Source organism: Drosophila montana, unplaced genomic scaffold (assembly GCF_035044405.1).
Source record: "Drosophila montana isolate Dmon_TW-CO22-7 unplaced genomic scaffold, ASM3504440v1 contig_1_1, whole genome shotgun sequence".
Classification (NCBI taxonomy): domain Eukaryota; kingdom Metazoa; phylum Arthropoda; class Insecta; order Diptera; family Drosophilidae; genus Drosophila; species Drosophila montana.
The window spans coordinates 1,717,297-1,732,772 of NW_026996920.1; the positions used below are offsets into that span (position 1 = coordinate 1,717,297).

At 40.8% G+C, this 15,476-nt stretch overlaps 4 protein-coding genes across 4 annotated transcripts; 2 read left to right on the forward strand and 2 right to left on the reverse strand.

The window, feature by feature from the left end:
• Nucleotides 1-7,628: 7,628 nt before the first annotated feature.
• LOC135426285 (rRNA-processing protein UTP23 homolog) lies at nt 7,629-8,650 on the forward strand. Its single transcript, XM_064679322.1, has 3 exons — nt 7,629-7,795; nt 7,880-8,080; nt 8,136-8,650. The coding sequence occupies exons 1-3, from the start codon at nt 7,676-7,678 to the stop codon at nt 8,541-8,543; spliced, it is 729 nt and encodes a 242-aa protein (XP_064535392.1). The 5' UTR covers nt 7,629-7,675; the 3' UTR covers nt 8,544-8,650.
• LOC135426284 (dehydrogenase/reductase SDR family member 7) lies at nt 8,508-9,666 on the reverse strand. Its single transcript, XM_064679321.1, has one exon. The coding sequence runs from the start codon at nt 9,618-9,620 to the stop codon at nt 8,655-8,657; it is 966 nt and encodes a 321-aa protein (XP_064535391.1). The 5' UTR covers nt 9,621-9,666; the 3' UTR covers nt 8,508-8,654.
• Nucleotides 9,667-10,254: 588 nt separating this feature from the next.
• Nucleotides 10,255-11,335, reverse strand: Rrp40 (exosome complex component Rrp40). Its single transcript, XM_064679323.1, has one exon. It carries the CDS (start codon nt 11,260-11,262, stop codon nt 10,564-10,566), a length of 699 nt encoding a protein of 232 aa, XP_064535393.1. The 5' UTR covers nt 11,263-11,335; the 3' UTR covers nt 10,255-10,563.
• Nucleotides 11,336-11,494: 159 nt separating this feature from the next.
• Nucleotides 11,495-14,368, forward strand: Eno (enolase). Its single transcript, XM_064679320.1, has 3 exons — nt 11,495-11,915; nt 12,591-13,323; nt 13,388-14,368. The coding sequence occupies exons 1-3, from the start codon at nt 11,701-11,703 to the stop codon at nt 13,970-13,972; spliced, it is 1,533 nt and encodes a 510-aa protein (XP_064535390.1). The 5' UTR covers nt 11,495-11,700; the 3' UTR covers nt 13,973-14,368.
• Nucleotides 14,369-15,476: the final 1,108 nt, after the last annotated feature.

Genomic DNA, 15,476 nt, shown 5'->3' on the forward strand with positions numbered 1-15,476 from the left:
ACTGCGAAACATTTTGTTTGCCTGGAAATGAACCTAGACTAAGTCGAAACGTTAAGCGGTGCGTTTAAGTTTACAGATGCACTAAATATGCTTGAATCTCTGCTCACATAGTTAAAAATGAATTGAGCAAATATATTGCGACACGCCCCTTTCTGCACCCGCAAATCGAATGGGAGTAGCCATCTTGGAGATACCCCAAACTTTATAATCAAGTAGTCTCCACTCGACTTGAAGCTGTTATTACGCCGCAAACAGAGTATTCAGCAGGCGATACACCCGACTGTATAGTAATTACGTACTTGTAGTTATGTTTTGTTGGGCAAATAAAAATATAAAATAGCGCCAGGTCAGAAGACACCCGGAACCGGCGTTGAACTGCCATTAAAAAACAGTCTAGCTTCCTTCTAAAGATAGACACACAAACAGACACATAAACTACATATGAGCATAAAAATGGTATTTAATTAGAATTTTTGTACCCTGAACCCATTGCGAAAAAGGGGTCAATGTTTTTGAGTAAGTGTTTTTAACAGGCAGAAGGAAGCAACTCCAGCCCCAAAGCGACTATATATGCTTGATCAGGGCGACGAGTGGGGGCGATCTAGCCAAGGCCGTTCGCTTTAGATTTCAGCAACTACAAAAGCTGAAGACTGACTCAGCAGACTGATTTTCCCTTTTCGATATATCTATCATTTATCGATTAATGTCTATTTCAAAAAATTACTCTTCCCTCCCCCCCCCCCCTCAAACCATTCACGACAAGCCATTCGGCAGAAAATTTCCTTTGCTTGGGACAAATAAAAGAAGAAGAACAGCAGCTGCATAAAGTGCCCATTCTATGTGTGAGTGTGTGCTTTTTTTCGATTGTATGTACAGAAGAAGGTTCGAAACTCGAATGTGTGTAACCACTAACCAAAAAACATATAGACTGGACATGCAGTGTAAAATAGGTGGTCTCCAAAAATTGGTTTGCATCTGGTCCAACGAGCGAGTAAGATATACATATGACATCTTTTGATCGCTCACACTACAGGAAACTCCTTTGGCTTACTCTCTTCCATATGATTTGTGCGATAGAACGGCATCGCTGTTTTTTATCTCGCTCCCACTACAGGAAACTGCTTTGGCTTACTCTCTTCCATATGATTTGTGCGATAGAACGGCATCGCTGTTTATTTTTATCTCGCTCGCACTTACTCTCAGTGCTCTCAATGCTCTCTTCATGTCTAGGTACCGTTTAAATGTTTGTGTGTCATGTGGCCGCACAAGAAAAAATGCCCCCACAAATTCAATTTTTGTCAAAAGTCGGTGGCATTTCTTCCCTTTTGAGGGGACGAGTAATATGAAATCATGAAAGGGTTTGCCAAGTCGATGCGAAATTCTTTCATTTTAGCTCGGTATTGCTAGAAAGGGTACCTAAGCGTTGGCATGTGTGCATTTTAAAGTTTTTGGACTTGCTATTCACGCATACTTGCGTATTTTGTATATGAATAGAAGCATTTATGCGCATGTGTGCCTGTTGGTCCCTGCCTGCCTGTCCGATCCAAATTTGACAATATTTTGTGATTTCTGAATTTCGAGCTCTGCGCACACACACACACAGACACAAATGTGTGTGAATGGGCAGATCATGGGCGCAAAAGAAAATATCATTTTTGGCCCGCGGTTGTCGCGCACCCTTCTTTTTATGATTTTGGGGTTGAATCGATGAAAAAATGTTGACCTCAATACCTGCAGATCCAATTCATATATGAAAAAGCTAAATATTTAAAGACAATAAAATTATGAATACTATAAATATATATGTAATTGCTCCTATTTTTTGTATTTGGTATATTTTAATATTTTAAAGATTTTATTTTTTACACAATTTTCCTAAAACTAGTTAAGTGATCAGTCACTTGACCTAAATATGCAGGTACAGGTGCTTGGCAAAATTTTACCCTTTCCACCCAACGGGCTGCTGCAGGGGTCAACATTTTTTCATCGATTCAACCCCAAAATCATAAAAAGAAGGGTGCGCGACAACCGCGGGCCAAAAATGATATTTTCTTTTGCGCCCATGATCTGCCCATTCACACACATTTGTGTCTGTGTGTGTGTGTGCGCAGAGCTCGAAATTCAGAAATCACAAAATATTGTCAAATTTGGATCGGACAGGCAGGCAGGGACCAACAGGCACACATGCGCATAAATGCTTCTATTCATATACAAAATACGCAAGTATGCGTGAATAGCAAGTCCAAAAACTTTAAAATGCACACATGCCAACGCTTAGGTACCCTTTCTAGCAATACCGAGCTAAAATGAAAGAATTTCGCATCGACTTGGCAAACCCTTTCATGATTTCATATTACTCGTTCCCCTCAAAAGGGAAGAAATGCCACCGACTTTTGACAAAAATTGAATTTGTGGGCATTTTTTCTTGTGCGGCCACATGACACACAAACATTTAAACGGTACCTAGACATGAAGAGAGCATTGAGAGCACTGAGAGTAAGTGCGAGCGAGATAAAAATAAACAGCGATGCCGTTCTATCGCACAAATCATATGGAAGAGAGTAAGCCAAAGCAGTTTCCTGTAGTGGGAGCGAGATAAAAAACAGCGATGCCGTTCTATCGCACAAATCATATGGAAGAGAGTAAGCCAAAGGAGTTTCCTGTAGTGTGAGCGATCAAAAGATGTCATATGTATATCTTACTCGCTCGTTGGACCAGATGCAAACCAATTTTTGGAGACCACCTATTTTACACTGCATGTCCGGTCTATATGTTTTTTGGTTAGTGGTGTAACGGAGCTCGTCGCTGGGTTCGGGGTATAACAGTATGCTTCTCGGGGGACAGAGAGTGCGCAACGTGTTAGAACAGTTGCAACAAACAGCAACAACGCCGGCTTTAATGGAAGAACTTGAGCACAGCGACAATTGGCTATGGCTCCGATGAAATTCGGTAATCACCTTTGGTCGTTTACAGGGGAATGTTGCAATGAAGTCATGTAGGTTCAATAACATAGTTCAGTAGGAAAGACTATCATTGAATGGGTTCTCGACTGAATTACGTATGCAATACGAGGAAAGAACGTTACGTGATCGGATTATTATCGGAGGCTTTGACAAAAGCATCAGCTAAAGCGGTTGGAAGGAAATGATGAGACGCGCCCATAAAGGAATTGGGAGCTGTCCGAAAATGGCCAGCATCAGCTGTCATTGAGGCTTTTCTCTGGGTACAATTAAGGGAAATGTCGGAGGGAAATAAACGTGGTAAAAAAGAGTATTTTCAGGGTGCAAAGTTTTAAAGGGGAACTGGAGAATTCAATTGTTAAGCGGAATAATATGGTAAATTATTGTTTCTATATATAGACAAAATTCAATCGTATAAATTGTAACTAAAGTGGAATTCTGGTTATTAAGCTTAAGTCGGCAACACGAGCACTTTATAAACTGTGACCCTTTAAAAGTTAACTAGAGACTGAAAAGTGTTATAGCTTTCAGTTCAGTCCAGTAATTTTCTGGTGTACGATTATAATAATAAGGGAAATAAAATGTTCTCTCCGAATTTGTATACCCTGAACAAATTTAATTTGGGTAAATGGGGTATACGAAGTATGTATATATCTATATTTTTGATTAGCATCAAGCTGTGCTTTGTGAGAAATCTAAACCGAACAATTATACCCTCTCTTCGCGTATTTTTCATTAATACGTAATTAATCGTCTTCCCAGCTAGACATGGAAATATTATGCCCATCTATTTGGGTATATTACCTGTTTTCCCAGTCGTACCCTGTGCTAATCCGTCCAGGTAAATGCTGGCACGTTGAACCTGGGAATAAACAACGTTTCTCTAACTGGCAATTAGATGGAGGCAAAGCGAGTATCGTGCCGGTCGATTAAATTGTGCCGGCAATTTAGTATTTCTGTAGTTCAAAGCGAGACCCTCCATTATCGCACATAAAACCACCTTCAATTTTGCGTAACAGAACTATTCCGAGCAAATATGGGTATTTACCTGGGCTGGGAGTCATGATCCCGAAACCGTTTTGCTGCCTAGAAAATGACGCCGTATTTAAAGCAGAATTATGCAGTCGGAAAGTGGCAAATTATTTACCCAACCGTTAAAAAAGATGGCAAAAAGAATTAAAAATAATGGGTTATCAAAATTCTTGATCTCGAGAAGCTCCAACTAACTTAAGTATTCAAACTTTGGATCTCCTTTTAAGTTTCTCTTTAACTGTTCCCATAACTTTTACTCGATTTCATATTTGAGTTTCTCTTTAACTGTGAACATAACTTTTACTTGATTTCATATTTGTCACTCATAATCTAGAGTAAAAGGTTGTCTTCAAGTAAGCCCAAGATTGAAAACCGTTTCAGATACATTTATGCAAATGCACGTTTAATATTCCTCTTTTTTTTTAATATAATTCAATTCATGAGCGAAATAAGTCTAAGGAAGTCTTTTGGGTCAATATTTTAGGATCATAACCTCGATTGATTTTACTTATATGCGCTCAATGATATTGTAGATCTCTCTGATAAAACCTAGGCAAAGAAATACTATGAAAAGTTGGGCAGTTTAATAAATTTTGTGCTTATTCTATATTATGTGACAGAATTACAAGGGCAAGGCAAGTTTTGATAGGATTTCGTTGATGTACTTGAAGTATTATAAAAATCGTGTCTAGAGAGTTTCCTTAAGATATCTTTCGTATATTTGCGAATGATAGTTCCTATGCTGGTCGTATACCGAGTGCTCCATTAAAAGGAATACATTTTGTTTTCATTGATTTGTGAATAAAATAGTATAGCGTTTTATTAAAATAAGTTTCAGCCGCAAAATGTATTTTGAAATAGATTTGTCTTACAATATATGCCCCCTATGTGCCCGAGAGGCGACGATCACATCAAAGGGTTTTTCACATTGTAAAGATTCTTAATGTCGCCGATTTTAAGATTACGAATAATAAAACTTTCAGTTTCATCCACACATGACAAAAACTCTAACCGAATCTAGTATACAGTATTCCGACTGATAACACCTGAACACGAAAATGGAGCGTGACAGTCCTACAGAACGTCCTACAAGCATATATGTATATACAATATATATGTGTGTGTGTGTGTGTGTGTGTGTGTATTCGCTGGTAAGTGCGTAAATGTATTCAGGCGAATGTGTGTTAATGGAATGTACTAGAGAAGAGGTCAATGGGTTCAATGTCGGTTATGAACATGTACATAACACTAACAACAACAAAAAATGCCTTAATGACACTTTTGCGAGAAGCGTTCAAAAAGTTTGCCGGCCAAAAAGTGATGACAGCCGTAAAAAAAAAAAAGAAAATCGCAAGTCAAATTTCATTTGTTTATTCCCACTTCAATTGGCAACAAAATAAAATCGCATTATAGATATCTAGCTGGCACGCCAACTGTTTCGTTAATGAGTTGCAGGTAAATACATAATGCCTGTGTATTATATCAGTCGATCGATCGAGCGGGCGACCAGGCCCAGGCCCAGGCCCAGCGAACAAATGCACAAATCATTTGGTCACTAATTAATCCATATGGAAAAAATTACCAGCCCTGAATCGATTGGCATGCAGACTGCAAACACAGGCCCCCGGCAAAAGGAGAGGAGGGTCTATCAAGAGACTACCTGTAGAGACAAAATGGGAAAAAAATACCTGATCGAACGAATAGTTGTGAATGAATAAAGCACGCCTGACTCAGAGTCGCTCGTCTGTTACATGACGAATAAGACTTGGCTAGCGTGAGGAGACCTCCCACTAAATTGTTGCATCTACCTGTAAAGGCTGATGCATCTCAATAAAATTAAAATAAATAAGCTACCCATTGAAATAGGTTCGTCTTTAAATGGACCCAACTACGTTTTTAATCGAGCTAATCGAGCTAAATCATATGCTATTCCGATCTGTCTAATACACAGATAATAAATATCTGATTCGACCGATATTTTAATACCCTATAAAATGAGCATACAGGCGAGATGTGTTCAAATTGTATTCATTTTCACAATTACAATTAAAGCCAAATTGTACAAGGTAAATCTTAATCCCATACACATATATATACATATATATATATATATATATATATGTATATATTTAAAGACGACAATTCACGTCGCACCGGAAGCCAAGACACCTTTGACGTAAGTAAAAGATTCGAATGATTCGGTATGCGGGGCACGAGTGAATCAAGCCCGGGTTGCTGCTGAATAAGTAACCAAAGCCGTGCCCGATATTGAATGGCGAGTTCTTTAAAAGCCCAAAATATACAATATGTATGTACACTTAGCATATAAATATAAATAAACAAATTCACATTTAAATATGTACTCACACCCGACTCTCCAACATGTATTCAAATTGTCTTGCTAAGTTTTGGCAAAAGTTTATCGCATTCAGATTTGCAGTGACAACCTTCAAGAAGTGGGAGGAACTGAATGGGCTCAAGTGCCCAGATGCATTGGCTTTATCAGAGAGTCGTTAGTGCTCTGAAGCTCTGAAATAAACTTGACCAATATTCGACAAATTGAAAAGGGAGAAACGGCAATACCCGTTCTAGAGCCCGAGCAATCCGTTCTCTTGGCGCAAGCTAATCAGCCAGATAAGCGCAAATCCAGAGCCGGCGACAATTGAAAACCACACAAGTTTTAATCAAGAGGCAAACTGCGCGTTTTTTTACTGCGATTGTCGTTTATAGGGACAAAGTACTTCGGAGGAGGTTACCAGCGCGAACACGCCATATAAACTGCACAAGCCATAAAAACTGCACCCAAAAATGCGACGAACGCAAAAAAAAAAACAAAAGAATTGCGCAGTCGGGTTTAGCCGACTGCGCAATACTCTACTCCGATCTTAAATAGATCGTTCAGCGGGACCCTCTGCTTCAAGTCAGTTCATACGAAACAGACGGATCTGACACAAAACCAATATACTCGTTTTCACTTTATAAACGTCTATAAGAATCGAAAGAACAAAAATTACAGCTTCAATAAGAAATCGTATATGTTTATAACTTCGAAATTAGGTTAAATATAGCAATTGTATGCCTCCCGAAACTTACAGAGTCCTTCAAAATCAGCTGTAATAAGAGATGATCTCACAAAATATTCTTACTTCAATATAAATGCGAGTTTTCTGCGACATTTTGAACAGCGGATTGGTGTTTGGCTTTTTTGATCAAACAGAATCGAACGGCGAGAATATCATAACCTATTTGCAAATATATCTCATATATATTTATTTTTTATATTTCACATTTAAAGTATGGACGTGCTTCTATTTGCTTTGAAATACTACTAAGCCGAAAAATAGGCGAAAACAGAACGCAGAATATTGCCACAGAGGGTGAGAACTTAAAGGGTGGTTGAACTGCACACAATTTTTTTTTTCTCGTGTCTCGCGCCATTCTTAATATTTTTCAAATGTCACGCGATTAATATACAATCGTAAGTTGGCAGGTTCGTCAATCGCAGGTGGCAGCTCTGCTCGTCGAAGAAACAAGCGATGTTTCGCGGTACTGCCTCAATTGATAACCAAATTTATCGATAAGAATACATTAAAATATATACTATCGCTAAACAAATCATCGAATACTTATCGATATCGTACAATCGAGAATTTTGCGTTTTGTTGATATATTAAAACAACGTGATGAAAATATCCCGCTTCAAAAAGTCGCACAAAACACTGGCATATTTTGCCACACACTTTGATTATCGTGAGCCCTATCAGGTACTCATCGACGCAACATTCTGTCAGGCAGCCTTACAGGTGTGTAGACCCATGCTTTAGAGTTTGTACAAAACCTAGAAAGCTTGTTACAAATGTGATGTACATACGTCCTTCTAATTCCAGCACAAAATTGGCATTGAGGAACAGATAAAGAAATATTTCCAATGTAATGTCAAGCTTTTAACCACCCAATGCATCATACTGGAAGCGGAGGCGCTAGGCGCTCCCTTGACGGGCGCCCTAACAATTGTCAAGCAGTTCCATGTGCACAAGTGCGGGCACGAGGGAAAACCCGTCCCGGCAATGGAGTGCCTCAAATCGATGGTGAGAGCTTGTTGGTTAGTGTCACGCCTGAAACTACAACAATTTTCAATTGCAGACCAAAGACAATCGCTACGTGGTCGCGTCACAGGATCGTCTGCTGCAGGCAAGTCTGCGTAAGGTGCCCGGACGTTGCCTTTTGTACCTGCACAAGGCGACGCCCGTGCTGGAAGCACCCTCGGACGCATCTAAGAAGTGGGTGCAAAAGCGAGCAAAGAATCTGATGCTGGGCAAGCAGGAAGAAAAAATCCAATACATGAAAGAGAAACAGGGCTTAAAACCGGCCGAGACACCAGTTCATCAAAAGAAATGTAAGGGGCCAAAGAATCCAAATCCCCTTTCCTGTAAAAAGAGCAAAAGGAAAAAGCCTGCATTACAGGGCGTAGAGCAGACAACACAGACAAAGGCCAAAAGAAAACGCGTCAAGATACCGGAGCATATAAAAGCGGCGCTGGCCAAGAATTAGGCTGCAGCCGCATTAATTGCTTTATCTTATGTACATTTGTTTATCTATAAGTAGAGTATTGTTACAAAATGTACTAATGTATAAAATTATCAAAATGAGAAGCGAATGATCTTATAGTTTTCCCTCGCGAATTTTGTTCAACGTCTTCTCGGTCATGAACTGGCCCAGGATTTTGGTGAGCGTCGGATTGCGGGCGCAATAGGCCATCGCATTCACTGGGAACAAGCCGCACCACGTCAGATCCATTTTGTTGGCTATGGCGACTGCAAACAGCTCTCCACAGCGTTCCGCAGTTAGGCGCTTCTGGTTGACCGTGCTCAAGCCAACCTTGCCACCTTCGGAGCCTGTGAATGCCTCAAGCAAAAAGTCTGTGGCAATGGGTCCTGGTGCAAATATAGTAACATCCAGTTTGCGGTGCTCAACTTTCAGCGCATACAGATAGGCATTCAAGGCGTGCTTCGCGGCGCAGTATGTTGCTGAGAAAGGCACCGGGCTGAAGCCGGCTATGCTGGAGGTGGCTGCAATGTGGCCTCGGCCGCCGTTCTGCTCTAGAAAGTAGCGCACAACTATGCGGGACAGATGCACAACTGAAAAAACGTCCAGCTCGAAGAGATCACGATCCACCTGGATCTCGATTTCCGTCCAATTTGCACGCTGCGAGCGACCTGCATTGTTAACCAGCACATCCAGACGCTCGAAGTGATTGAGAACTGTGTTCAAGTGTGCTTGGTGCTTGTCCAGCTGCAACATGTCCATTGGAAGTATCAGCACATCCCTTTGCGCCAAAAGGCCACGCGCCGCGGCCAAGCATTCAGCTTGGACCTGCTCCAGCTGCTCAACACGGCGCGCGCTGAGCACCAGACGTACTCCATGGCGTGCCAAACTAACCGCCAACGCGTGTCCAATGCCGCTCGAAGCACCTGTTATCCATACCACCTGTCCGCGCATTGTCGAGAGCGAGGTCCCGAATCGAGATTTGTACCACAAGGCCACATTGCAGTCGAGCACTACCCAGAGCAATACATAGACGACATAGTACAGCACCAGGAGAATAAACAAAAGCTCTAGAAAACTCATCTTATGGCACTTTGCACTTTGGCGTATCTCATGCAACGCACTATCTCGATAACACAGTCAGCTGTTTTCTTCATGTACAATCGATTGTTCCGGCAAGCCAGTGATGCGATCTTGCAAAGAGTGGAGCCAAATAGCCAGCGTGGATGAGACCAAATTCTGGCTACTTTCTCTTTGCCCTAATTAATAAAGACAAATTTAAAAAAACCGTTTCTCAACACTGCATAATCAGGGCATATTGTGCGATCGCCATTTACATATGTATGTGTGTGTGTGTATATGAATATACATTGTATACCAAATATCCCGAATAATTTTTACAAAATGGGGACAGGTAAATAGTTAATACACATATTCTTGAGATGTGAGTTTCTGTGTAATGAATCGTGATAAACGTAATGTTAACTTCAAATTAGGGGTTTTAAAATTGGTTTTGAAAAAATCGGGGACTTTTTAAAAAAAATCATGGGATTTTTTTTTCGCAATAACCTGTGCTTAAAATAGCAAGAAATATTTTAAATAGTGCGCAAAGAGTTGCCAATAATTTGTTAGATTTGTCAGCTTTGCGCGATGTGGCAGCCCCGCTACAAAACAAAACAAATTTGCGTTAAAAATTGTGCTACATAAAATTATAGACTTGCGATTTAAATATAGCGTTTACTGAATTAACTATGGGTAAACAATTTAATTTTGGAAAATGTGGATGTAAAAACTTAGGAATATATGACATTATGCTCTAAATAAATGGCATGAAAAGCCTTATAATTAAAATATTTTCAACTCGCATAGGTTAACGAAATTTGACACAGACAATGTAGTTAGAAATTATCTTTCACACACATTTCCTCAAAACTTTAAATATTGTTCGTTTTTACACCGTTTCGAAGATTTCATTATAAAGGATTTCCAAATTTTTAATTGTAAATGTTTTAATTTTGTTAAGTGTTCACGCTTGCACAACACCACTCAGATTCCCACAGATCTTGTCAATCTCCGCATAGCCTGCCTGTTCCAGTGTCATAATGGCATTTGCCAGACCCACAGTTTCCCGCGTCGAGTGCGCCTTAACCCAGATACGTCCGTTGACGCCCACGGCAATCTCATAGGGCAGCTCCTCCGTAAGGGCTGCCAAAGCGGGGCAGCTCTCGCGCAGCAGAAGCCGACCTAAATTTAGGCTGCACTTGAAGAAGAAGCCATCCTGCAGCACTCCCAGCTTTCCGCGTTTGCCATTCGAGTTCACGCACACCAGCTCAGGCTCAATGTCCGCATTGGCGTTAAGTACGCGGGCGTATAGTAGATCGCCAGGATTAAGATCCGGCCGATTCTTTTTTGTGGCTGCCTCAAAAGCCAGGTACGAAATTGAAGCCAAGTCCGCCGCCCCAATGTCCACACGATACAAATCGCCGGCTCGGGCCTTGACAATGCCGATAATGAGATCTCCCCGCGCTGGTACGTAACGCCGCTGATAGTTGTCCACCCAAAAGGTGTTGGGCTCCTTGTGACGGAGCGGGCCGGCCTTGCTGGCTACAACTTTTTCGTCCACTCTTCTTAGTCCTGGACCTAATATGATTCGCTTGCTTTTGGCAGCGTCCTCCACAACCGTGACGCGCTCGCCGGGCATAATAATACTCGTCTTGGTGGACATTATGAAAATACAAATACAAAATACAGCGCCGGCCGCGTGCTCGACAGATTGTTAATTTTGTATCGATGTTTCGGTATCGATGTTGCTGCTGCTGTGTGCTCAATGCATGTCAGTGCTGGAAAGCGCCATCATATATTTAATGTTAACATACTGCTATATTATTGTTAAGAGAAACTATGTTTTGGAGACTATTTTACTATTATTATTATATTTTTATTATTTTTCCCAAAAGGTGTTCCAGTTTATCAACGAATGGAAACCACATGTGGATGCCATTACGCCTAACCTTCGCACAAGGTCAATCCCATCATACACACCCCCACTGAGTTACCGGCAGCCAGCTTACGCTTACGCCCACAAGTTCCACTCACCGGAGCGCGCCTGGAGGACGCATACTCAGTCATAGCGGCAGTTCATGTTCCACAATCTACAGCAACAATGGCGAGCATTTTAGTATTGCGCTCTGTGCGTGTATACCCCCTGCTGCATTCATCGGCGCCGACAGCAAAGCACATACAGCAAAAAAATAACTTGTTCGGTTTCTCATCGCATTGTCCGACGCTCGCGTTCAGTAGCAAATCAGCCAGCCAAGCCGGAAGCTCGATAGAGTCGCTCTCGTCTGGATTTAAGTTTCTGAAATTTAAAAGTTCTTGGTATGTATATGTGTGAGATTGTGTCTGTTATATATTTTAATTTATTTTTGCTTTTATTTTGATATCAATTGTTTAATCGCAAATTTTCATTCTATAAATGATAAAGTTATCTAACACCTTTTACTATGTGCATACTGACTATATATACATATATATATATGCAAACATATATATATTTTTACTGATACCTTTGGGCGTTTCTACAGTTTTATGTAAATATGTAATAATTCGCAATGCTTGTGAAAAGATTTACACTTTTCCATCTTAATATGACAAATTTTGCGTGCTTCGCCTTTCTATGCTCATTACTTTTGCTGTGACCTTAAAGCGCCGCGTAGAGGTCATACGTACAAACTTTGAGCACTGTTGCCACCTCTCCCGCATTTTACTTATAAAAAAAGAATTGCATTGCGGGTGGGAAAAACCATTTTTGTCCTTAATTTTTTTTATATTCCAACGGATAAAATAATTATGAAAATGTGTAAAAAATTACCTAATCTTTAATGTAAAACCAACGCCACGAATTTGCCGTGTGGAAAATTATCCGACTAAATAATGTGCTCTTTACATAAAAAACTCGTAGTAATTTTAAAGTTAAACAATTGATGATCCTGCTGCGCTGTTATACAATTTTGTTCATATTTTTGACACCACTATTGTGCTTTTTGCTTGCAGTTCAAAAGAAAGCAACATGACCATCAAGTCGATTAAAGCACGTCAAATCTACGACTCGCGTGGCAACCCCACCGTCGAGGTCGATCTGACCACTGACTTGGGCCTGTTCCGGGCTGCCGTACCCTCCGGTGCCTCGACAGGCGTGCATGAAGCTCTGGAGCTGCGCGATAACGACAAGGCCAACTACCACGGCAAGTCCGTGCTGAAGGCCGTTGGCCATGTGAACAACACGCTCGGCCCCGAAGTGATCAAGGCTAATCTGGATGTGACAGACCAGGCGGCCATCGATAATTTCATGATCAAGCTGGATGGAACCGAGAACAAGAGCAAGTTCGGCGCCAATGCCATTCTGGGCGTATCTTTGGCCGTGGCCAAGGCTGGTGCTGCCAAGAAAAATGTGCCGCTGTACAAGCACATTGCAGATCTGGCTGGCAACAAGGAGATCATTCTGCCTGTGCCCGCCTTCAACGTGATCAACGGCGGTAGCCATGCTGGTAACAAGCTGGCCATGCAGGAGTTCATGATCCTGCCAACCGGTGCCACCAGCTTCACCGAGGCCATGAAGATGGGCTCCGAGGTGTACCATCACCTGAAGAACGTCATCAAGGCTAAGTTCGGCTTGGATGCTACCGCAGTAGGTGATGAGGGTGGCTTCGCCCCCAATATTCAGTCCAACAAGGAGGCTCTCTGCCTCATCAACGATGCTATCGCAAAGGCTGGATACACTGGCAAGGTAAGCAATTAGAAACCATCTTAAACCAGACTGTATTCTATTTTTCATTTTATTGCTATTGTAGATCGAGATCGGCATGGATGTTGCCGCCTCCGAGTTCTTCAGGGATGGTCTGTATGATTTGGATTTCAAGAACCCACAAAGTGATAAGGCGCAATGGCTAACACCAGAGAAACTGGCTAACTTGTACCAGGAGTTCATCAAGGACTTCCCCATCGTGTCCATCGAGGATCCCTTCGATCAGGATCACTGGGATGCCTGGACCAATCTGACATCCAACACCAAGATACAGATTGTCGGTGACGATTTGACAGTCACAAACCCAAAACGCATTGCCACCGCCGTTGAGAAGGGCGCCTGCAACTGTCTGCTGCTGAAGGTCAACCAGATTGGAACAGTGACAGAGTCTATTCAGGCTCATCTGCTGGCCAAGAAGAATGGCTGGGGAACTATGGTCTCTCATCGTTCCGGTGAAACCGAGGACTCCTTTATTGGTGACCTTGTTGTTGGTCTTTCCACAGGCCAGATCAAAACTGGCGCTCCCTGCCGCTCCGAGCGTCTGGCCAAATACAACCAAATACTGCGTATTGAGGAAGAGATCGGCCAGGGCGTTAAATTCGCCGGAAAGAGCTTCAGAAAACCACAATAAATATCGTCACTTATTAATTCCAACAACACCAAGCACCCAATCGAATGAAAACCACGGCGGCAAGCTAAGTGAGAGGTGTCAATTTGGTGTACGTGTTCGTCAACCTTTACATTTGTGTCTGGCGCACAAAGTTACCAATTTAAAAAACCCAAATATTGCTTCGTTTTTAGACACTATTATTACTGTTACCATCTATCTCTACTCATTATTTATATACGTATATATGGGCTACAAGTAGATTTCTAATCAGTCGTGACGGCTCTTTAGCCAATATCATTGTGAAAATTTTACATAGATTGACCTCTTCTCCCCACCATTGTAACGTTGGTTGAGGAATAAAATGAAATCATCAACTCAATAAAAAAGCGAATAAAGATCACATGTTCTAGAAGCCGATATATGATACCTTTTATTCAAAGTGTTAGTAGATGTGAAATAAATATTGTTGAAAATTACAAAACGTGTTTGCCACAAATCGATTTGATTGCAAAATAAATAATCGTTAACTACAACATGTGTATTTATTCCAAGTGAAACCGTGTTGCCACGAAAGTCTTTTTAACTTCGAGTTTCACAATTTTTCCCACTTATTTCTATCGTTCTGTATTGTTTAATCTTTAATTTATATCAACAAGAGGAGTGTAGTGAGCACTATGTGCAAAATCATTTGAATATCTTATCATTTAGGTTCTAAAAAAAGTTTTCATTCTATAAAAATCTGTCCTTTTTTAAGATAGAACCCGGAACTCAGAAATTGCAATCTATATACTATATATCTTAAAACCGAACATCTGCAAAACAGTAGCAATGCGGACAACAATATCATACGGCTATAATAGGAATAATCGGTCGAAATTAAAACATTGGTATACAAGGTTATTACATATATCTCCAGCTTGCCTTATATTAATTTTTGTTCAGTAAACCTTATTATCGAATCAGCCCATCTGGATAGAATTTTGTCCAATGCTGATAAAATTCATCGAAAATTGTAAAGCCTTAAAAATAAATTTGTTGTTCTATAATTATATTTCAACCGATAGTTTCCAAGCTGCTTTGATAATAACTCATCTCGTTCTGTATATGTATTGCCTGTAGCAAAAATAATCTATGTTTAGTTTCATAAACACAAAAGAAGTAAGAAGTTTGCCATCGATGAAAGCCGACTGCGGAATACTCTGTTCACAGTGTAAATACCAATTTAATTAATCGACATGGATGTTGCCGCTTCCGAGTTTTTCTTTATAAGCTTTGCTTATAATTGAGTTATAGACTGTTGAAAATTATAGCTCTCAGACTGTGAAAGATTCATATGTTTTCGTTCTCAATACATATTTTAGTCTTAGATCTTTCTAGGAGGTTATCAGTAGTTGTCCTGGTTTGCGAGGCCTAAAAATCCTAATAGGTATATATTTTCCTTTAAACCCTGGCTTGTGATTTACAAATTTGTTTAATACTTACATTGGGCATTGAAAATATTTTCATATAGAAGTAACGGTCTGAA